Source organism: Trichomycterus rosablanca, chromosome 11, assembly GCF_030014385.1.
Source record: "Trichomycterus rosablanca isolate fTriRos1 chromosome 11, fTriRos1.hap1, whole genome shotgun sequence".
In the NCBI taxonomy this organism is placed as follows: Eukaryota; Metazoa; Chordata; class Actinopteri; order Siluriformes; family Trichomycteridae; genus Trichomycterus; species Trichomycterus rosablanca.
This window is the reverse complement of record NC_085998.1, coordinates 33,844,541-33,867,874: the sequence shown is the minus strand read 5'-3', so window position 1 is coordinate 33,867,874 and position 23,334 is coordinate 33,844,541. Positions and strand designations below refer to the sequence as shown.

General features: G+C 38.9%; 1 protein-coding gene across 2 annotated transcripts in view; it reads right to left on the bottom strand.

Annotated features, from left to right (window-relative positions):
• Window positions 1–23,334, bottom strand: part of si:dkey-246g23.2 (solute carrier family 66 member 2) — a 44,824-nt gene that overhangs the window by 2,493 nt on the left and 18,997 nt on the right. For both annotated transcript variants that reach the window (XM_063004776.1, XM_063004774.1), the window contains one exon: window positions 14,473–14,689. In XM_063004776.1, coding sequence (XP_062860846.1) covers window positions 14,473–14,689 — 217 coding nt within the window. The remainder of the gene's footprint in view (window positions 1–14,472; window positions 14,690–23,334) is intronic.

The window sequence follows — 23,334 nt, the reverse complement described above, 5'->3', positions numbered from 1 at the left end:
AACGCATTTGTAGTCAATGAAATGTTAACACAACTGTACATATTTGACCATTTAATTTTTGACATTTTAGGGGAAGCTGAGCTTCCCTTGCAGTCTTAGAGAAATCGCCACTGGCATCTAATTTATTTTATAATATGAATTGTATACATATAAGCAGTGGGTATGGTACCTAAACTGGACAGTTTGGGGGGGGGGGGGGGGGTCCCCCATTTAGAGCATCTGTATTATCCATATTATTATTGTTTTGACTAGGACATAGTCCTAGGACTAGGAAAGTATTTTTCTCTAGTTGCTCTCATGACTTCACTCATTAGTTACTAGTTAACCTACTAAGCCACCCTTACCTGTCACATGATTTGCTATGAATGCCAAAACACTACTGAAACAATCTCTGTGAGACTTGAATATCATATGTGAGTGTTGAGTCAAAAATCTTATTAGGAAAGCCAGTATTATTAGGAATGGACAGTCAGTTTGTTCTTCTCAGGTCAGTTGTTTCTACACCTCGATGGTATTTATGTGGACAAGCTTCTTCATTTCATCAAGTTAAGAGAAGAAATGCCACAGGCAAGTGCAGAACATCACTCAGCTGTCAGAGACAGAGTTGGGATTTACTCTGCATCCTCCAGGTCATCCTAGCAGGAGAAACTGTGCTTATATAGAAACAGACTTAGAAAACAAATGGGCTGGTCCATCACTGGTCTATCATTTTTTCTCTCTCTCTGGTTTGAACTTACTCAACCTCCCCTTCTTTGACCTTAACTGGTCAATGTTATATCCTTTGTAACCACTGTTGGCATTGTTTTAGTTTTAAAAGCATGTCAACAGATGACTGATTACAATTCTTCAGAGGTAGTCTGGTCAGTTTAAAAATGATTGCCTGTCTGATTCACTGACAGTTATTAAAAATCGCTGATGTCCTTTGGGAACCTTTGACTTTACTTTACTTGCAGTCTTGTCAATGACTACCCTAGTCATGAAACTAGCAAAACTGAGACCTGCTGGACTCTTGTGGCCTGCACAGAGCCCTGACCTCAACTGCAATGAACAACAACTGAGATGAACTGGAACAGGTCCAACCTAACTGCCTAACATCACAAACTGCTGTTCTGTCGAAAATGCTGTTTAGTCACAAAGAGGGATTGGGGCCATAGGGCAACTTATTAATCAATGACTATGATTGTGAAACTGAACGTCCAAACAAGGTCAGGTGTCCACATATTTTTGGAAATACAGTGCATTTCAAGCCTTTAAACAAGGCAAGTTTAAACATGGGAGATTTCCTCACCAATTTACTGTAATACTTGAATCTGTGGTTCAAAAAATAGCATTTCCACCCACCATGCCAGGACTGAGAAAGTATTAGATTTTTGCAATCCCAATAACCACTCAGAAAAATGGTTTTTATACGGGACTGGCTGTAATCATGGCTGGCAGTGGTCAAACCTCAAAAAATATGTTTTGCTACTGGGAAATATACTTTTCTCCTAAAAGCAGCCAGTGTGGAGATTTCATGTTTCCTCGCAACATGTAGTCCTGCCATATGAATTTCCTCCTCTTCCTTTTATGCCCTGGTCTCTCTATGCTTAGTAAACGCTATACCACAGAGACTGCAAACAGTATTAATGAAGAAACATTAACGATGTTATTAACGGAGGCAGGTCATGTGTACGAGACAAAAGTCATCAGCGCTGCATCACAGCGGAGATAAATTGCCATTTAAAGGATCTTCATCATCCATTCAGAGAACACCAAGTCTAACAATTCAACACTTTCTATTATATTCTTACCATTAAATTTAAGATGAATTGAGGAAAAATGGATAAAATGTTCCGTGAACGCTCAAGCTGGACCCACAGGAGAGGAGCAGAGTGGAGAGAATTATTATAATGATTGAGATTACTGAGTCCCATGGTTACAGGCTGTACTGCACTCCACCCTGCTCTCAATCCAGTACTTAACCCTGACATCTACCACGTGGATCTTCCCTGAGCAGATACCCACTCACCCCTCTACAACTAAACACATATATCTATTTACCGTCCCAGTCACACACCTGCTTAACCAGCAAGAGTTACACGAATACCTTCTTAACCCTGTACAGTTATACTTACATAATCACTCAACCCCTATGTCCAAACACACACACACACACACACATTTAACCTTAGAAATAACTTAAATGGTATACAGAGTGAGAGCAGTCATAAGTAAGGATGCAAGATTCGATTGGCTGAATCAATCAAAATGAAAAGCTTGCATACAGCCAACATTAAAAGGACTTACATAAAAACAGACACGTACACATGCACACATCAATATAACAACATTTCATTTCATCATAGTGGCAGCACAAATAAGTGCTATTAATAAAAGATACATCAATAATTAAATACTAACCGCTACCATAAGGACAGGGTTGCCACTGTTTTTTTTCACCCTTGTAACTGAGCCATGTGTGATGTTAAATATCTTACACTTGGTAAGTACATTCCAGAGGTTAAACCCCCTGGATATCATGTAGCATTTGGTCATAAAACTGTGACATTGTGCATATGTAATATATTATTCATATTAACATGTATATATTATATTCATAATAATAATAATAACTTGTTTTAAAAGTGAACCCTTTAGTGTAAATAACTGCACACTGTATTTTTCGAGGTTTCTCACTAGTTGTCTTTTCCTTTCTGTTTTTACCACCCTTCTTATGTACTGCTGTAACAAGTTAATTTCCCCAAGGGGATCAATAAAGTCTTATCTTATCTCTTATACCTCACTTTAACATGTTGCAAAAATGGTTTTAATTGTTGTGTTGGTATTTTTGTTACATACGATGGTATTCCATCCATTCACCTCACAAAGTCCTGATTGGTCCATCTGTTGCTTTGAGTAAATGTGTAGAGTAGACAGAAATGTGCTACAATTCTTCCGTATAATCACCCATGTTGGAGATAAGGTTGAAAACCACTGGAGAACAGTGGTTTAAATACCAATCCTTTTGTTCATTTTCAAAAGGTCATGGTATGGAATTTGTTAGTAAGTGCAAGATCAGTACTGAATGAACAAGGCACCCAGGCATTAGAAATGTGATTTTTGCTCAGCATTTTGCTCAGCGGTGCAATTTGTCAGTGTAACTGAAATCTTACTGCGACTGGATGTGGAACTGGACAGCATGATATTCTCAAACGGATAGTTTTACATATTTTTGCACTCTGCGAGTGACTGGGTGAGTGAGCGAGATAGAGAAAATGGTCGAGAAGCATCTTTCAGCATTCGTTACAGCAGTTAGGCAGGAGGGCTATTAGCGCCCGAGTGCTACGAAACTTCAGAGAGCTTTCACTTACATATGTGACTGTAAAAGCAGTGAAAACTGAAACGGTAAAACTGACATTTAAAATAAACTGACACAAGAAGAAGGATGAAGGAAGGATCTGTGGCTTCCCTATTTGTGTCTTTTCCTCATTCAGCAGCTTTTGTGGCCTTTAGGAAATTTGTAAAAAAAAAAAAAAACAGGTAGATATGATGCAAAGTAGAGCCACTCAGTAGAGAAAGTGAGATCCTGAGCCGTGCAGTTAATGAGCTGGAGATCCTGAAGCTCCACCAGCAGCAGTACAGAGGAACAGCTCAGCAGGAATCGGAGAAACAGGAAAGCAGGACTGGGACAGAAGCACGATCAGGGGTCTCAAATTCAGAGCAGATTTAGAGATAAAGCACAATGACCTACTTTAAAGGAGGACAGATGGCAAAAATGTCAGCTGAAGTATCATTTTGAAAACTGGTGAACTGACATAGAATAAAGCATGATACTCGTAACAGGCATTTACTTTTTTCTTTTTCTTAAATCTCACATTTTTTGACATTCACTTTTAACTGAGAATTTGTTAGTAATTTATTATTTATTTGGGAAAAAAAATAATACCATACTTAAGGCATACTAAAATAAAAATCCAAAAAGACAGACTATTACTATATACTGAGATATGCTACCAGAAAAGATGACAGTTAAATAGGTGCATCTTAAAGTCAGCAAAAAATACAAACAAGACATATTCTGGCTACTTAGTGGTTGAAAATGAAATAGCTGTTGGTTATTTGTACTAAACAAAAAGCATAGTTTTGCCAAAAATTGAGAAAATGTGAAACTACAGCCACATAGCACATCAGGGCACCCCCTCCCCCAAAGAACTTATTTAACTAAATAGGAACTTTTTTGATCAGCTATTGTTAAACCAATAGTCACTTTAGCTTGGAGAGGTCAGCGGCTAAAGTCAATGTTCATCCATTTTCTGTATCCTTGGTGGATAAATCTTATAATGTTCTTAATTTTACATCTTTTTGTTGATGTCGTTGTTAATATAATGGCACAAAGCAGGAACATGACTAGTGAAGGTAATTCTTTAAAAGGGAATCCGTTTTACAAAGTATGACTGACTACATAAAATGTATAGCTTTTGCCTGCCTAGATTTAATAGTGCACACGTTGGACACTCTTTTACTGGTTTAAACACACATTTTTACTGGTTTAAACAGTGAATTCTTTGCTTTTTCTCCTTCAATGAGCCTCAGAGCAGAAAATCCCTTTTATATTTTAAATTAACTTATTCCTGCAGTTCTGCAATACCATCAACACTAATACCATGAGCTTTTATCACTAAGTGTGTTTGCTTGTACAGAATAATCACATTTTGAAAATAATTGAATCACTGCTTTTATGTGCACTTTCCTAATCTAATAATAAGGGATTTCACTGATCAGTGATGGCATTCCATTGAAATGTAAAACTTTAGCTGTTCTAGAACAATTTAAAAGTTTTCATGGTTGTAAATATTAAACATATAATGTCTTACAAGTCAATAAAATCAGATTTCAGTAATTCAATGCACTTAATCTGATATTGTGTCTGAATTCTTTTTAAATATAACATATGCACTTCTGTGGCTGCTTTGTAATTGGCCAATGAACCCAAACTCCTCCCATATTTTAAGGCATCTGATCAAATTTTGTTAAGTCATTTCGCAAGACAACACAAAACAACAATCTTAATATTATTTTTAATTATCTTGAGTCTTTATTTAACTGACAAAAGTTTAAAGAAAAGATTTTTAATGTTTATACTGACTACTTTAATTAAGTTTTTGCTGCTGAGTTGGTTCATGGGAAATTGATTCTGCCACTGCAAAGAAATAGTGATGTAACCGAGGCACTTTTCTCAGAGAAAGACAAGTCCTTGTTTAACCAGAAGAGCTGTACACAAATGCAGAACTGCTCAGAGAGCTCTACTTAGGAAAAATCTACCAACCTTAGATGTTTGAACTGCACACAGGTTCTTCCTATTACCTAAATGAATTGCCCAGAAGATCAAGTACTACATTTGCATATTCCAAGTCTGGATAACCCTTCCCCAGGTCTCTAATGATGTATGTTTTTCATTTAAGTTGCTGACATTACACCACGTCTACATGCGGTCCTTCAAGAATACAAGTAATACAGCTACAGTGTAATGATCAAGCTGTTGGAATGCAGAGCAGGTTTTAATTCATGCCTGAAGGTGGACCTGCAGACAACAACAGACCCATGGGTGCATGATAATAAATATATTTCAGCTCTTGTAAACAGCTGGTGTACTACACTAACTCATTAAAGAAGCGCTAATGCAAACACGTCCGTCTGTAAGATAAAACAGATGGTGGGCAGGTCCTATTATTCTCCCTCATGTAATGACTCTTTTCTGTTCTAGAATGTTATTTCCCATTATTCGTGCCATGTGCTGCCCAGTTTGGTCCTGCAGCGGTGAATCATTTTGTGATCTGGGTGCAGAAATGCTAAGAAAGTTAATATAATCATAGTAATCAGTTGGGCCGATATCTCCCTACACTGACTAGTAAGGAGCAAGGCTTTCAGCAGCACCCAGTGACACAGTGCTAACGAACCCTGACACATCCACTGAACCCACACTGCGCTACTACACTCTTGATAGCAGGACTACCAGCGCACAGCAAGGTCCTATCACTCCCACTCTAATTACACATGTAGGAAAGATGAGATAGGCCAGGCAAGTCTATCACTCATGCTTATGCAGCATAGCCCGGGATATCACTTTATAATTCAGCAGCAGCTGCCACTCATTCGGATAATAATCGGATTCAGAGGTGCACACATTTGTAAATATGTGGGACTCTGCACAAACCAACTCATGAAAAGTTATGAAGGCTTAAGGTTAGAATTTCTAATGGGCTAAAATTTATGTTTTTCTTTAAAAAAATTGCTTGTTAAAGTTCTTGTTAGAATTCCTATAAATTTTAATGATATCAGGTTGAAACCTGACAGCATGAGACGTTTCAGTAAAACAGTAACCCAAACACCCCACACAATGCAACATCTGTTGAAAAAAAAAATCGAATTCATTGATTCATCCGGAGACCAAGACGGAAACACTGGGCGCGAAGTGGGACCCATACTCTGGATGAATGCTAATTTATTTCAAGGACACTCAAACCATTTAGTGACCAAATGATTTACTCACTCACTCACTCACTCTTAATACACCCAAGGGCAATCCTGAGTAGCCAATCCAACAACTGGCATGTTTTTAAGAGGTGGGAGGAGCCACCAGAGAAAACCCACAAACAATGGCTTTTTATAGACATTGATGGACAAACAAATGCTGATTAAATATGTTTGGAATTATCAGGTTGTGTTTGTGATGAAAAAATGAAATCAAGGACCCCCCCCCCCACACACACACACACACAATACATGGCACTGTGTAACTAGTAAAATTGTGACTTGGAATATTCTGTTTCATGCTGTCAACCAGATATTTTAGAAAAAGTAAATTGTTTTTTGCAAATGCTAACAGCTTTAAAGCTTAATGACAAAACCACCTCAACCCTTACATCCACCGTTCCCTCTAAACTATGTCCCAAACACACATGCTTACATGTATTTGAACATAAATGACAAACTTCATCTTTGTCCGACTGGATGAATATTGCAAACCTTCTGTTTGTTTTTCATTCCTCATGTTTACAGAGGAAGCCACATATGTTGGGTATTTTCCTGGACATCAATTTGATTTTTCAGCTTCAGGAATGTGTGAAATGTGTATTAAATATAATAGGAGTTAAAGAAGTTTAAGAGACACCAGCAGCAGAAAGGAATTCTGGTTGCATTATAAAACATAATCCCTGACCCACAAATAATAATGCCCAATTTATGAATGTCAATTAGGTGATATAAGACAGAACATATGGCTCAGCTGGACCTGTCTTATGAAAGGAAGACTGATAGTCCACATCTGTTTATCTTACTTAATCAACCCTGGTGTGTCAGTCCTCAGTCTGCAATTAGCACTTCAAGTGTCCAAACACACCACACCTGATTCAACTCACCAGCTCATTATCAGTTCTTGAGATAAAGTGGTACTTTAGAGCGAGTTAAATGTTAAAGCGCAGTGCTTAAGATCGTTAGAACCTGAGATTCTTTTAAAGTAAGCATCATGGCAGCTTCTATCTGTCTATATGTGCCTTAAAGCAGCCTGTGTATCTCTAACACACATCTGCCATGCAGTAACTGTTCAGCCAAAATGGAATCTATACATTTGTGGCTGGCAATGAACAAACACTCAGGATGAATACAACGTACAAACACAATTCCAAAAAGGAAGGGACAGTAGGATTGATTTTAATTAAAATTAATACACAGACTAATCAACCTGACTGCTCAACAGTCACACATGTCATAGTGCACGACACATTTTTAATAAGCAGGTCTGGACTACTGGCAGGCAAGTCTGGCACCTGCACTCTCTGAAAGTGTTCTATATTCCAGTATATTCCAAAAGTATGTGGACACCTTCTGACTACGAAACTATGAGCATCAATATATAGCGTAATTAATAAACCATCATTGTTAAGATCAGTCGTCTGTCCCCGTGACAGAACCCTGTAGATGTGAGGATATAGTGATTACACCCAGGCGCACAGCACGATGTGCATTAATCAGTTTATATTTAATACTGTATGTGACAGAAGACGTCAGTGTGGTTGATAAGATTCACATGACTGTGTCACTCTGCTGAAAATGATTTGAATGGGTGACCATATTTTAGCAGGCCTTCATTATTCCTTATAGGTGACTTATGAGATTTAATCAACTGACAGTGCAGCTGAGCGGTGTTTGATGAGACCAAGGGGCAGATGAACACACACCCACACACGTATACACACTAAGATAAATGGCTCCCCCAATTCACCATAGTAATAACAGCAACATCTCAATAAGGCATGTGTGTATGTGTGCTTTCCTATAGGTAGCCTACAGAGGTGACTGCTCGCCACACAACCATAAGTGACATCCTTATTGTTTATAAATGCACAAAACCTCTCCTGAGAGTACAGGACTCCCAGAGGTAATCAGGAACAATCAGAGAGGCACACACAGCACCAAGAACTCGCTCTACGTCCCTGCTTTCTTGCAAGACCGATTACAGCTCTGTCAGCTTCATCAGCACAGCAGGAAAGAGCGCCTTCAGCACCAGCAAACAGGCTCTTCACGCTGACTCAGCCGCACACCATGTGCCAAAAAAGTTGAAGAATTCCTTCAAGTTTACCCATTTAAATACTTCTGCTATATCACTGCTCATGAAAGATGCAGGAGGGAGTTTAGGTGTAACAAAAAAGTTCTTTTTAAAACAGAGGCATTCAAATTGTGCATAAATACATAATCATATAACTTAACTTTCACAACAGTTTACCCCTTTTCATGCTTTGTGGAGAGGTACCAGAGACTATGTGTACACTATACATAGACAGTTTTTAATTTATTAGGTACAGTAGATACACTCCCCATTCCATCAGTTCGTAATTATATCCATATGGTATCACATCACTGGCATCGATCATTTGATATGTTCAGTTTGGTAATTGCATTCTACTGCAGCAAATTGGCCAAACACTATACATCAATGGGAATATGTAATGAAACACATTTTAATATCAACATCCTTCATTTGTGCAGACTTTTCACTTTCACTCTGATCACTGTTGCCACTCTTGCCATGTTCACGATATGAAAACTGTTAAGGCTTGTGCATCACTTACATAAACAATACACACGATTTTCTGTTTGTTTACAATTAAATGACACATAAATGCATGGTTCGAATTACACGGGGTACTGGAAGGGCCTGAACCTTCTAATTAATACCTGGACCCCCCAAAAGTGGTAAAAACAACAGTTGGGCGGATTTTAGTTAGCTAATATATAAAGTTGACCCCCAATTGCCAGTGTATAATTTACACTATAGTACATTTAGCCTGGAGATTTTTTTTCCTCCCGATTTAGTGCATCCAATTTGTCTTCCGCTGCTGACAGACTCCAGATTTGCATCCAAGGAGAGCACGCCGCTGCCCACGCCTTCTCTACACGTGTACCGCCCTCCTCTTCTCGTCCATGCTTTCTGCACGGGTGTCTCTTCTGCCAATCAGGGTCCTTACACAGCGTATGAAGACCCACCCACCCACATATAGTCCGGTCCCCACCCTGCAGATATGGTGGTCAATTTGTATCTGCTGCAGGCACTGCCAATTATGCCCGCCAGATGGCACCCAGCCGACCGGTGGCAACACCGAGCCTCGAACCCGAGAGTTTAGAAACTCGGTGCTGGTGCGTCAGCGGAATATCCCGCTGCGCCACCTGGGCGTCCTTACCCTTCAGATTTAACGTTTGCACAGGATAGAGACAACCTTTATCTTTCATTAAATTAGTATTTACAGATAAGATGTGAATCAGTTAGAGTTGCTGCTATTGACTGGACAAGATCTGGGTAAGAATTTTAAAAAGTTAAGTTATTTGTATCATATCATTTGTATCATTTTTTTTTTACAATGAATCATGTCTTAAAGCAACATATTGCAATACCTAACATCCCCCCAACTGTTGTTTTTGTATTTTGTATTTATGTGCCATTCATGTGTAAACAAACAAAAAAAACGTGTGTTATTTATGAAAGTTATGCACAAGCCTTACACATCATGATCATGGCAAGAAATATTGAATTTACACTATGACAATAAACAGAACTGCAACTCCACAAACTGTGAATAATCCGGGTTGTGTCACTGCAGATGATTGAATTGGTCAGACAGAGAATGAAACAGACTGCCACAAGTATGAAAGTCTGTGCACTCAGACTGTTTACACCTCCATCATCTCCACCTCAGAACGCGTCGAGTCCAGTCACATGTACAGTAAGGGCACAAAGCTAATTTACACCAGTCTATGTGCGCCACAGGGCTCAGGGGGAGCCAATTTTTCGGAGAGAAAAAAAAATAGCAATGAAAGACCCTGTCAAAAACACAGAGGATGTTCCTGACCTTGAAAAACAGAGTGCACCCCTCAGGGAAAGATAGGACAGTGCATCAATGAATGTCTCGCCATTAATGTTCGTCAATGACACGAAAACACAAATACAGACACATCACATGTCAACCGCCTCTCTTCAAACTGCTACACATGTCTAACAACAAACAAACACACAAACACACAATTTTATAGTAATAGCCACAATCAGAGCTTTAAAAATGGTATGAGTCTGTCTACTAGATAATAACATAATAAAAAGAGACAATTTTAGAGAACTGAGCTTGAATTGGGCTTCTTTAAATTCTGCCGGTGCAATAATCATGTGGCTGGAAGGCACCGAGTACAGCAGTAGACTATCCCTGCTCCACTGCCCCTTAATAGGAGCCTTATATAAGCATGAATGTTTCAGAGCTTGCAGAAACGCAGCACCGCTCCTTTATAACAGTGTCATATACAGGTGGAGTCAAAAGCATAGATACAATTCTAAGACTCATGTATGTCATGGCTTCTTGGGATTTCAATGAATTCTGCAAATGTTCATTTCTGAGACTAAATGAATAACAAATTATACACATATTCCTCAATAAAGACAAGTTTGTTGTTGTTGAAAGTATTAGAATTATTTCACTTTGTGGCATGGCCTTGTGTTTTCCTTGCTAGAGCTGCTGATTGACTATGAGATGTGAGAACAGAGGTGACTGCAGTGTAGAGAAGTGCTCACTTCTCTCTAATCTTCCTTTTCTTGGTCTGAGAGCATATTTTGAAATCTTGTGTGGTGCACCTGTCCAGCAATGATTAATGGTTTCATGAAGCTTTCACCTGCAGAAACTATTGCACTGCCAAGGATACAGACCATATGCCCAAAATAATTTATACACCTGACCATGAGATTATTGGACATCCCATTTTAAAAACAAATATGATCTTTTCAGCTATAATAACAGCTGCTTATCTGAGAAGCTTTCTCACAAGAGTATGTCTGTATAACACTTTACTGATCCCGAAGGAAATTGCAGTAAATCCCGAAGAAAACTGTGGAATGATCAGTCAAATGATGACAGCATTTATATGGCTGGGCATTGATGTTGGTCAAGAAAGACTCAACCGATTTTTCAGTTCATTCCAAACCTGGTCAGTGGGGCTGAGGTCAGGACTCTGTTAGGACTTTGCTTTGTGCATAGGGGGAAAGTCATGCTGGAACAGGAAAGAACCCTAGATAGTTCCCTAAACTGATGCTGCAAAGTTGGAACTTTGGAACACATAGATTCAATTATTAGAAAAGATGTCCCAATACTTTTGTCCATACAGTGCATAAGGTGTTTGATGTGCATGCATGTGTTGTTTAATAACTTTGTCCCTGAGCACTTGGGCGGCTCCTTGACTTTCACAATGATTGATATTTAACATTTTTCTTGACAACATATTAAGAATACTTGTTTTTCTTCTAGTGTTTGGTCACTTGTTTTAATTAGGTTTAGTGATTCAGGGTACGTCAGAACAATGCTCAAAAATACAATGAGTAACCTGCTAGTTGGCACCTGTGGATTTGGATTTGTTACCACTATGTTAATAAACAATCATTGATATACCCTACGTTTAGAGTTTTTTTATGGTGAATAAAAATGTGATAGGTATGTTGTTAATATGTACCTTATCACATTAAATATCACATTAAAATATCATCTTGCCCCCATGATTTGAAATGTAATAGAATCATGAGGTGTCTAGAGATTTCTTTCTCTAATGTATCTGCTGAAATTGCAAACTACTTCCAGTGCTGCAGCCTGACCATAACAGGTTACTGAAAGAAGGAAGCACCATGCTACATTTACTCTGTTGCACTAATGAGTTGAAACATTATCACCACTCCCTGAAAATGTAAATGGCAACCATGCGTGTTACGGTCATAAACTTATTAGCTGATATGGCCAGCTATTAAGACAAGGGCAAATTGCAGATCATTTGAATACTGATTATAGGGCAATGTGTCACAATATAGTGTATTAAACCCAATCCCCCTCCCTAATTTTAACCAGACAATGCTACTATGCACATCAGTTACCTATATCCCATCCAAAACCTCACTAATGCTCCTGTGTTTATTTATTTATTTATTAGGATTTCAACGTCTTACACACTTTGGTTGCATTCGTGACAGAAACGGTAGTTACTCGTTACACAAGATTCATCAGTCAACTGTGTTTACTGTCAAACACAGTCATGGACAGTTTTGTATCTCCAATTCACCTCACTTGAATGTCTATGGACTGTGGGAGGGAACCGGAGCTCCCGAAGGAACGCAGACATGGGGAAACACGCAAACTCCACACAGAAAGGACCCAGACCACTCCACCTGGGAATCAAACCCAGGACCTTCTTGCTGTGAGGCAACAGTGCTACCCACCGAGCCACTGTGCCACCCGTGGCTAAATGAAAGTAAACTTGCCATATCCTTGGTTTTGCATGCATGCAAGCACATATGGAGAAACATATGGTGTCCACAATCTTTTCAGCCTTGTAGAATATTAATGGTTTACCTCAAAATCCAACAAAGCTCGACAGAACTGGTTGTTTGTTTAAAAACCAGGACAATTTAATCCATTGAACAGACAAAATCAGGCTTATGAGTTGTTATTTTGAAAACCTGCACCCACATGAGCACTTTGTGGATAGGACTGGACCTCTCATCCTACACATTCTTTTTAATTAGGATTTTTTAATATATTTTTTTTAATTATTTTTCCCTGTTATTAAAAATGACTGAGCCTTAAACTAAAATTTCCCTTCCTACCACACATGTAATAGCTGACGGTGGCAGAGGTTGAGAAAGTCAAACTCATACAAAGTGTTTTACTGTAGGACGACCTTCTTAAACACATCACCTACAATGAGCAAATAATGATCGTAATTAGTAATGGACCGCATAATTACCATTAAAATTGACATTAAACCCAGCACAGCATCCCCCAAACGGTTTCGCTTGAATGAAAATGAGCCTCGCTGGAACGATTTGGGAGCTGGAAGGTTTATGTTTGTGTGTAAAGTTAACGTGGTGTTCATGAGGCTCAGGAACGGTATGTTCTCCCAGAGAGCAAAACCGAAGCTGAAACCAGCCATCTTTTCCATTTTCTCTCTCTCTCAACTACAAAGGACTGACAGCGACTGCTTTAGGCTACACTTTACATTCCAATTAAAGCCCTTAAGTGCCTATTAGACATGGCGTGGCATAACGAGACTAACAAACACCATTCCTGCAGAAATGTATCTTTTTAACCATTTTCAACCAATGCAATGTGCTATTGACCTTTATATTGATATTTAAACATAGCCAGAGGCATCAGTGAGCCAAAATCTGTCACAGGTTCATTGATATTTATGGGTGCGTAAAACTTTAGAGTTTATAGAGTGGCTCGAAGTGTCAGAACGGGATATGTCAGATTGAGTGTAATAGCGCTATCGGTCAGGGCAGAATGATGTGTGGGTAGTGTAGCATGAATAAATCAATGAGTGGTGTCACAACTCATGAGGGGACAACTGACTCGGCACTTTTCAGGCTGATCCAAAAGAACCTTTCATTTTCCGCCCGGCTTAAAATATTTCCTTCACTGACTCCTACTGCTTAAAGGTAATTTTACAATGACTGATATTCTGTCAATTTTCCGGTTTTAGGATTTCAGAGGTATAAATATCATCACATTAAAAAATAATGACCTTTAAGAATAGTTTAAGGATGAAGGATCATTTTAATTGAAGCACTTTACTGTAACTGTGACAATGGTGACTTTGGTCATGTAATAATGTCTAAATAGGTGTGTTTTGTTTTAAAATTTAGAATGTAAATATATTAAATAATAGGGAATGGAATCATTTGTACATTAGAATTGCAGTTTAGAAATAAAATGATGCTTCCCATCCCCCTTCCGCAGTAGCAACACTGCCCACTGGAGGACCACAGCCCATAGAATGAAAGCCACCAGTATATGTACAGTACTTTAACATAATGAGTACTGATCAAAGAGATTACCCGAGCCCATCACTTGAACAATTTGGATTAAAAAAATACCCTCAGACACTAAAAAGATCCGTTGCTAAATATCTGACCTCATGCCTCGAGTGGAGCCGTTATTGTAGTTTTGCAGTAGCTGAGGCAGACCCAGCATAGCCTCACACAGCACAGCCAGCGAGCCCAGAGTCTCCACAAACACCACCCAGTCCAGAAAAAGCAGCGTCACGAAGGCACACAACAGGGTGAAGCCAAAACAGAACACCAGATAGTCCTCAAAAGCACTCCAGCTCCAAAAATACCGCACGTCCAGATCTGTGAACGAGAGAAGAAACAAAACACACATGACACAGCTGCTCTTTCTGACAGAAGATATTTAAAAATCACAGCACAGAAAATCCACTTCTGCCACCATTAGAGGAGCAGAGTAGCCAAGTCCCTCACATCACATTGTGCTCTGACAGTATTATATTGTATACAGTGAAGCCAATGATGCTTTGTAGATTGTTTTGTAAATTCTAGATGTTAAATTACGTTCATTCATTTATTCATTGTCTGTTTTACCTTATTCGGGGTCGAGGTGGGTCGAGGTGGGTACAATTCACAAGGCAGGAAACACCCCGTACAGGTCGCCAGTCCATCAAAGGTTGAAAGTTTTAATACTCTTCATAATTGTAAGACTAGCTCCCCTCTTTTGCAACAATTGATGCTGCCAACTTACTTAATGTCCTGATAGTAAACATGAGGACAGAGGACATTTCTAAACCAGCTGTTTTCCTTACTTTACAAGAATTACTGGTCCATCTCTATAAAGTCTATCAGTGTGGTAGAGAAGTTTCACAGAACGAATTAAAATTAAAAATTAAAAAGTAAAAAAAATTCAAATAGTACAAATTCAAATAGTTTAGGTGACTGAATTAGTAGCGACTCTGATGGAAACATACCTAATGGCTGTTTAAGCTTTGCACACAGCTGATATAATGTAGACTTATTTGTGCCAGGATAGGACAACACTGGGAGCTCCCCAAAACACTTAGCCACCAGCAATGATATTTCTCACAGGAGCATTAAACTTGTTCTGCATTGCATGGTTGAAAATCATGAATTTAATTAAGTGCAACAGAGCAAGAAAAAACAACACCAATGCAGAAATAGGGCTCCCTAGTGACTGCAGTATAACTGACTTAGCATTTTTGGATGAAAAGCATGCACAGATCCAGTATCAGTCAGGAATACAGATAGATCCAGGTACCAAAAAACACTAAAAGCATATTAGCTGTCAGAAACAAAGAGCTGATTCTCATGAGTCTTCTTCACACTAGTGATCACAGCATGTACATCCTGATATGATCAATGACCACCCGCCTCTCCCCTCACTGATTTTACAGGACAAACCAGACAGAGCTGACAAGAGTACAGGAAAATTGATGGCTAAATAAAAACGTGTTCATTACAGCCTGTACTGGAGGCTGACAGTCTGTAAAGACCATAAAGGCTCTGTGTTTTGCTGTGCTGTATGGTACCTCTACACATAGCTTGGCTGATCTATATGTGTGATTACATGTAAATCTATGGCAGAACAATCATATTTTGTTTTTATCAAGAACCAATGTGCCCATGTAAGAGCACATACTATTTATTACAGCAGTGATAAGCTGTTATAGAAAAGTATTTAATAACAGGTAACAACAACTTTAACAAGTATACTGGGCGGCACGGTGGCTTGGTGAGTAACACTGTCGCCTTACAGCAAGAAGGCCATGGGTTCGATTCCCAGATGAAGCGGTCCGGGTCCTTTCTGTGTGGAGTTTGCATCATGCTTATTTTGAACCTTACCTTTTAAGTTAAGCATTTAAGTTAAAATTTCTATAGGAATACTATGCCATGATTTAAGAAAACAGGGCTGAGAAAAGGCTAACAATGATATATGACAATATGAAAAATGTCCTGTCTGCCACTCTAGACACACCAGAGCTGGCTTGGTCGATGACGTCGAGGAATAATGCTGAACAGGGTGTGGCTCTCGGCGCACAAAGCTGATCTGCATATGAACTCGCCTTGTGCATGTGAAAAGATGCAATCGGCTACTGGACACGTGTCGGAGGGGGCGTGTGACAGTCTCACTCTCTTCAACGGGGGTCAGCTCCAGTGAAGAGAAAACATAACGCAATTGGGTAAAAATTGGATGCGCTAAAATCAGGAGAAAAAGGGAGAAAATGCATTTAACAACAACAACAACAAAAAAAAGTTAGCCATGTCTAAGGCTCTAGGGCTCAGTAACACCTTACACAAAGTTAATGTAGGTGTTTGATAAATTTGTCCCAAAAAACAATTTATCAGCAAAATATGATGTTGCCACTATCCGATTTATTATGACATCTCAAGGTGTTTGTGTGTGTCACCTTTACAGCTAACAAATAAAACAGAACAATAGGGAACACCCTAAACCAAACCTGACGAATTAAAAAAGAAATGAGAAGTGTGGGGATGCAGAATCAAAGCACGAAGAGCTGCACCCCCCTCCAAGTGTCCTTGGAAAGACTGCGGATGAAGTAAACAAAGAACAAGAACCTGCAATGAAGATACAGCAATAAAGAAACAGCAATTTCACACAAGAGAGCCACATGCAGTGTACAAGAGTGACTGCAGTCACTACATATTAATGTAATCTGCAGCGACTGAGGCTGGTTTCGAGCAAATCTGAATAGGTGGTGTGGCAGAGCAGCTAGGACTCCGTCATTTTTCATCCATGCATATTACCACGTTGATTTGCCTTGATTCAGCCCCTTCAGCAAGGTAATGTCAGGTACTGCCCTTTGTCAGGAACATGAAAGCTCCATTTCACTTGACATCAAACTATAAAACTCGCTGACAACAGCAGCGGTTGCGCTGGGAGACTGGAGGCACTTACCCTGAGCTCTCCTTCATTTTAAATAGTGAGCACAAAGACATTTTAAAGACATTACATTTTTTTTTAAAAGTCATTCTAACTTTATAAATGTATGTGGTTTTTGTGATATGTAATTTTACTGTGGGTAATTTTAAACATGTAACAAGCTAGTTTTATTTATTGACTTATTAATTTTTCTACTGTAACAACTGTATCCTGGTCATGGTAACAGTGAAACTGGAGCAGGTCCCTGGTACTGTACCAGGACAGGTTGCACCTATTGATTGAAGCATGAGGTGAAGCCCCGCAACAGCAAAAATGAAAAAGTACCCAAGTGCAAGATGCACAACCAAATTAGAACCCCTAACAAAAAAGGGGACAATCACAAATAAATAAGGTGGCCAAAATAATGGAAACAAAGTACCAAATGAAAGACACAAACAACCGCAGCCCACTAAGAAGAAAGTGGATAGAACAAGGACAGCGCAGAACTGAGACAGGCTGCTCCAGACTCCTGCGACTCAGTTCTTGGGAAAAAGGAAAGACAGGAAACCCTCAAAACCAGCCGGGAACAACAATGCACAAGCCGCACCTGAATCCTAAATGAATTAGTTCTGCCATGAGACCCAAAATGCTGCAACACTGGATGAGTACCAAGAAGAAAAAAATGTGCTGGCATTGCACAGCAGTGGAAAACCTGAAAAAAAAAAACTAGTTTGCCAACAAAGGAGCTGGCAAGTTTGAGAGAGAGAAACCATGATGTATAGAACTCCCACCTGAAGCGAATTAATGCTCACAAGCTGTAAGTAATTGTCTGTTAAGAGAAACTGACAGATCAATCATCTGAGCATATTTAACCGCCAAAATAGCAATGCAGAAGGACACAACACTTGTAGCAGCCGACACGTTACGGGAGCCCAGGGAAGAAATACAATTTGGAGGGCGCTCAGGCGGTGCAGCAGTAAAACATGTTAGCTCACCACTGCTGAGATTTCTAGCTCCAAAAAATACAATTTAAAAAAATAGAGAAAGAAAAATAATAACTCAAAAAAGACACATAAGAAATAAACTCAGAAAAGATATAAAACAATAAGAAAAGATAAAGGCAGCCTGGAGCAGGACTTGAGAACCACAGAGACAGAGAGCTAAAGACAAGAGTACTGGCCAAAGGTGAGGCAAACACACCTAAAGCAGAGAGAGAGAAAACTTCGAAAAGGACATTCGGAAAACAAAGGAAAAACTTGAGATATGCCTTAGTGGCTCTTTTGGGCCCTCTTTTGTTCTTTGAACTTTGAGGATCCCCCATAAGAGCCCAGGCAGTTGGCAGCCCTCCCCACATCAAATAGTTTAATTACCAAAACATCACCACCTTTTTTCAATCATCATCAGCAAAGCTGTCAGCCTCAATAGCTCTGTCATTCATCTACCACCTGCCTGAGCCCACAGGTACCCAGCTACGCGTTCAGACTGTGCTGTAGAGCATGTCAGCTTCAGCTGGAAAAGCATAAGGCCGATAGGCATGTAGAAGAAGTATTGTGTTCAGAAAGTACTGTGTTTCATTCACAATTCTAAAACTAACAAGGTTCACCCCGTACCCTGCCAGTCAGGTCAGAAACGGTGCCCCTAGATAACTGTAACTTTCCTACCGAAGTCTGTGACATCAAACTCCGGGTGTTGGCATCAAACCAAGCATTTAATTATCTTTTTAAAAGTCTGCAGCATTAAATGAGAATTTAAATATGTATTTTATCAATGTCTTTAAGACATAGTAGTTATTGGTGGAGCTTCAGTTGCTTGGCTCATTGTATCAGTCTTTCAGGGTTGAGATCAGGGCTCTGTGCAGGTCATTGGAGTTCTTTTACAAAAAAACTACTAAAAACTTTATGGAATTTTCTTTTTGATCAAAGGGGCAGAGCCATGCTGGAACACCAAAGGCCTTTCCCAAACTCCTGCAACAAGGTTAAAAGCATATACTATTTTAAATACCTGTCCACACTCTTTTTTTAATACTGTACACAAAACACTTTTAAATTTGGCTGTGGAACTGTCGTAAGTGTAGATGTGGTAAAGAATTTGGCACAGCTTCTAAAAAGCCTCGTGCATACGATTTACATTTATGTCATTTAGCCGATACTTTTGTAAGCTAAACACAATGCAAGCAATTGTAGAGAAAGGGTCTTGCTCAGGGGCCCAACACTCGCAATTTCATGGCTGTGGGGCACAAAACAACAATCTTCAGATTACAGTTCCAAAAACTCCACCAATTAGCTGCCACTGTCCTATTTATTTTATTGAATTGCTTTTATTCACAAAGACTCATAATTGACAAGTGTTACTTTTATTAAGGGAGAGAGATAAATGTTATCATTCCAACCCACAAAGCAATGCTCTTGGACTCACAACTATTCTGGATTACAGTTAGTATTTTTTAGTAAACACTTATTTATTCTGCAGCACTTTGCAGCTCTAAAATAATAAAACATTTTCAGCTACCACAAGTGTTCAGTCAATGCTCAATGTTTTTGCCTTCAAGATTATAATAAAAGAACGACAAGGGCTGGCAGGAAGAAAAAAGACGAGATATCATGCATTGCAGACACCAAACACAATACACTAAACTACAATACTGAAGATCCTCAGTCAATATAGTTTGAATTTTACAGTAATATTAATATAATATAAAAGCTAAGACTTAAAAACCCAAAGATCCGAGTTCCTAGTCCAAAGTGTATTTTCTATTTAAATCTGGGCCATTGTGACCTGAATTACGACTGTATGTGACACACTGTCTAAGATTCTTCACTCTCAGTCAAGCTGTTACACAATGATTAAGGTTGTGGCTCCAATATTCTCCCTGCTCTGGCTGACATATGGATACTTCCAGGTTACTAAATTAAGGATGATGGAGTCTGCGGTCAGAAAATATAGCTTTGGATGTTTGTCAAAGGGCTGCTGTCATCACCATAAGAATGTAAAACTATTCTGTATGATGTGATACTTGGACCTATTGTCACTGTTTCAGTCGACCAAAATCACATTTTACTGCAGAAAACAGAATAATTAGAAGATAATCAGAATAAGAAGGATGTGGTATCTTTTTATGACTATACACAGTCCTTTTCAGTGCTCAGTCCATTTAGACCAAAAACCTGATCTGTTGTGTAAAATATATGCAAAAAAATGATAATTTGTTGTCTATTAAAATGAACTATATGGCCAGAAGTATGTTTACAACCCTTATAATTACTGAGTTCAACACAAATAGGTGTATTAAATTGAGATCCAAGGTTTGAATCTCATTGGTTTTATCAGCCGGTCGGACATCTACCCAGATGATTGGCTGAAATGGGGATGGCCAAACAGCCTATCACTGGGAAGTGCATTTGTCAGTGTGCTCTGGTTCCAAGCCTGGATAAAAATAAGGAGGGTTGCTTCAGGAAGGGCATTTGGCATTAAAACTGTGCCAATTCAGGTGACCCCTAAATTAGGACCAGCCAAAAGAAGAGCAAAAATACAGTATATGATTCCAATTATGTGGCATTGGTCTGGGGGACTTTTTCTAATTCACATAGTGATGTCAATAAAAAATATATTTAAGTGGCATAGATTCTGGGATAAATCTCGTCCAACAATAGTGCCTAACCTCACAAATGTCAATCATATTAATTATAAAGGGGTTTGGTCATGCTATAAAGTTCAGTGACATTTTTCTTAAAGCACAACTAAGCCAACAGGATTGTGAGTTGTCAACAAGAAAGACAATGAAATCATCCATTAAAATGATCTGTTTAATAATTAATAGTCCGCAAAATTTCATAGCTGTGACAGGTCTGTGAAAGGTTAAAAATCTAAAAACAGGGACTACTACAGCTGGATGAGCTGAGGTGGAGCGATACAAGTAGAAGATGCAGGGCAACACTACAGGCATTCACCGGGCAGCCTGCACCGAGTCGTCAATAAACCTGATGAGCTCTGACAGCACAATGCACCACTGATGCAATGTTACAGCAACACATCATTGTGAAAAGTTTTGAACATGCTCGTGATCGCTGGCCGGCAGGTTCGTCCTTGGCAAGTAACAGACCGTGCAGAAAGGAGTCCATAAATCCAAGCTCAAATTAACAACTTGCAATTAAGTGTAATTCACTCACTTAAACAGAGCAGGGCAGACAGGGGTAAATAAGTGATTGCCCTTCTGAGGGACATAAATACTGTACTGAAGTGTGAAGTGAGTGGATATATTAGAGCTGGGAAGACGATGCTCATGGTAGGCAATCAAAACCTATTAAAAAAAACCTTCTAATTTAAATAAAATATGTTACACAGTTCCAGCTCTGTCAGAAAGTGTCCCAGTACTGCTTTCCAACATTTTTATTTTTTATTTTTTTTTTTAAAATAATTTTTCATGCATTCATTCATCTTCAGCAAGCACTTCATTCTGTCCAAGGACACAGTGAGTCCAAGAGGAAGAGGAAACCCTCACAGACACTGGAAGTAATTGTGTGCAGGGATCAAATCAAGGATTCTCAAGCTGTGCAGCACTAATAATAACATCTGTGCCACTATTTATTGTGATAGATTGAATATATTTGGCAAATTTATTATTCAGTGAATTGAACGTACACTATATACATATGCATGAGAGCAAAGCAGCTAATATCTGTGCTACACAGCTCCAGGGTCCTAGTACCCTTGTTTTAATCCTTGCCTCTAGTTTTAATGTGCAGTTTGGGATATATTTGCATTTTCCATTGGAGTTTTCTCTATGTAATTTTTTTCCACACACCCCCAAATATATGGAATTTGGTTGACTGACAACTAAATAAATGTGCCTGTGTGTATTGCCCTGCGGTTGACCTGCACCCTGGATGAAGGTTTATTTCCACCTTGTAGCCAGTGTTTCCAAGATTGGCTTCAGATAATCTAGTCAATATGAAACAGTTACTTAATATGAATGTACAAATAAATACAAAGCATGATAGCTGACCCCCTTTTGGAACAGTCTGTGGGTTTTATACCTATTCAATAAAAAGGACATTTGTGAGGTCAGGTACAGATGTTGGATGAGAAGACTCGGCTCACAATCGATGTTTCTTATTTCATTCACATGTGTAAATACAATTCTGGCAACAGGTTAAAGTGAAGCTTGAAGCAGCAACCAACCTTCTGATTACTAGTCCAGTAGATTAAGCGCTGAGCTCCCACTGCCCTGTTTTACTTCATCCCAAAGGTGTTTAGTAGGGTTGAGATCAGGGCTCTGTGCAGGTCACTAGAGTTTCTTTACACCAAACTTAACAGCTAGGTGGTATGTCTACATACTTTTGGCCACATCAGGTAAATAATTGAATGAATAAATATATGCAGTAAGTAACCATTGGAATTCTACTGGTGAATTACCTTCTATTACTCATAGAGGTTTTATTCAAACGTGCTTAATTGAAACTGCAATAACAAATGTCAGAAATCATGTTCCATTTGGTCTAACCTAATTAATTGTACTTTTATCTTGCTGAGAACCCCTGGTCTGCTGAGCACTGGAGCAGGGAAAAATTGATATTTTACAATCCTTCTGCTGCAAACAGAGCAGGACAACGTAGTTACCATCACTGTCATCACTGCTTTCCTTTTCTGATTTTCAACTACTCATCGTCAGTGAGATTAAATTCACAAGACAATTAGTTGTACACATTTGGAAACATTTTCACACATTGGAAATGTTTGCTAAATTTGTGGTAGCAGGTGTGAATGCTGCACACTCACTACAACTGTGGTTCATTAGTAATAATTTATATCTCATACAGCACTATGAAGGGTGTAAAAAACAATATTTTATGCCCCATATACACCGGTCAGCCAAAACATTAGGATCATTAGGATCAGCCCTCCAATTCCTACTAAATATTAAATATTATTATCAATAAATTATTAAATATTAAATGTCAGGCTGATGGTAGTAGTACCCATGTTGACTGGAGCAGATAGGCATATAGAGACACCGTGGCTCAAATTGCAGGTAATTTTAATACTGGTAATGAAATTAATATGACTCAACACACAATACAACAAACCA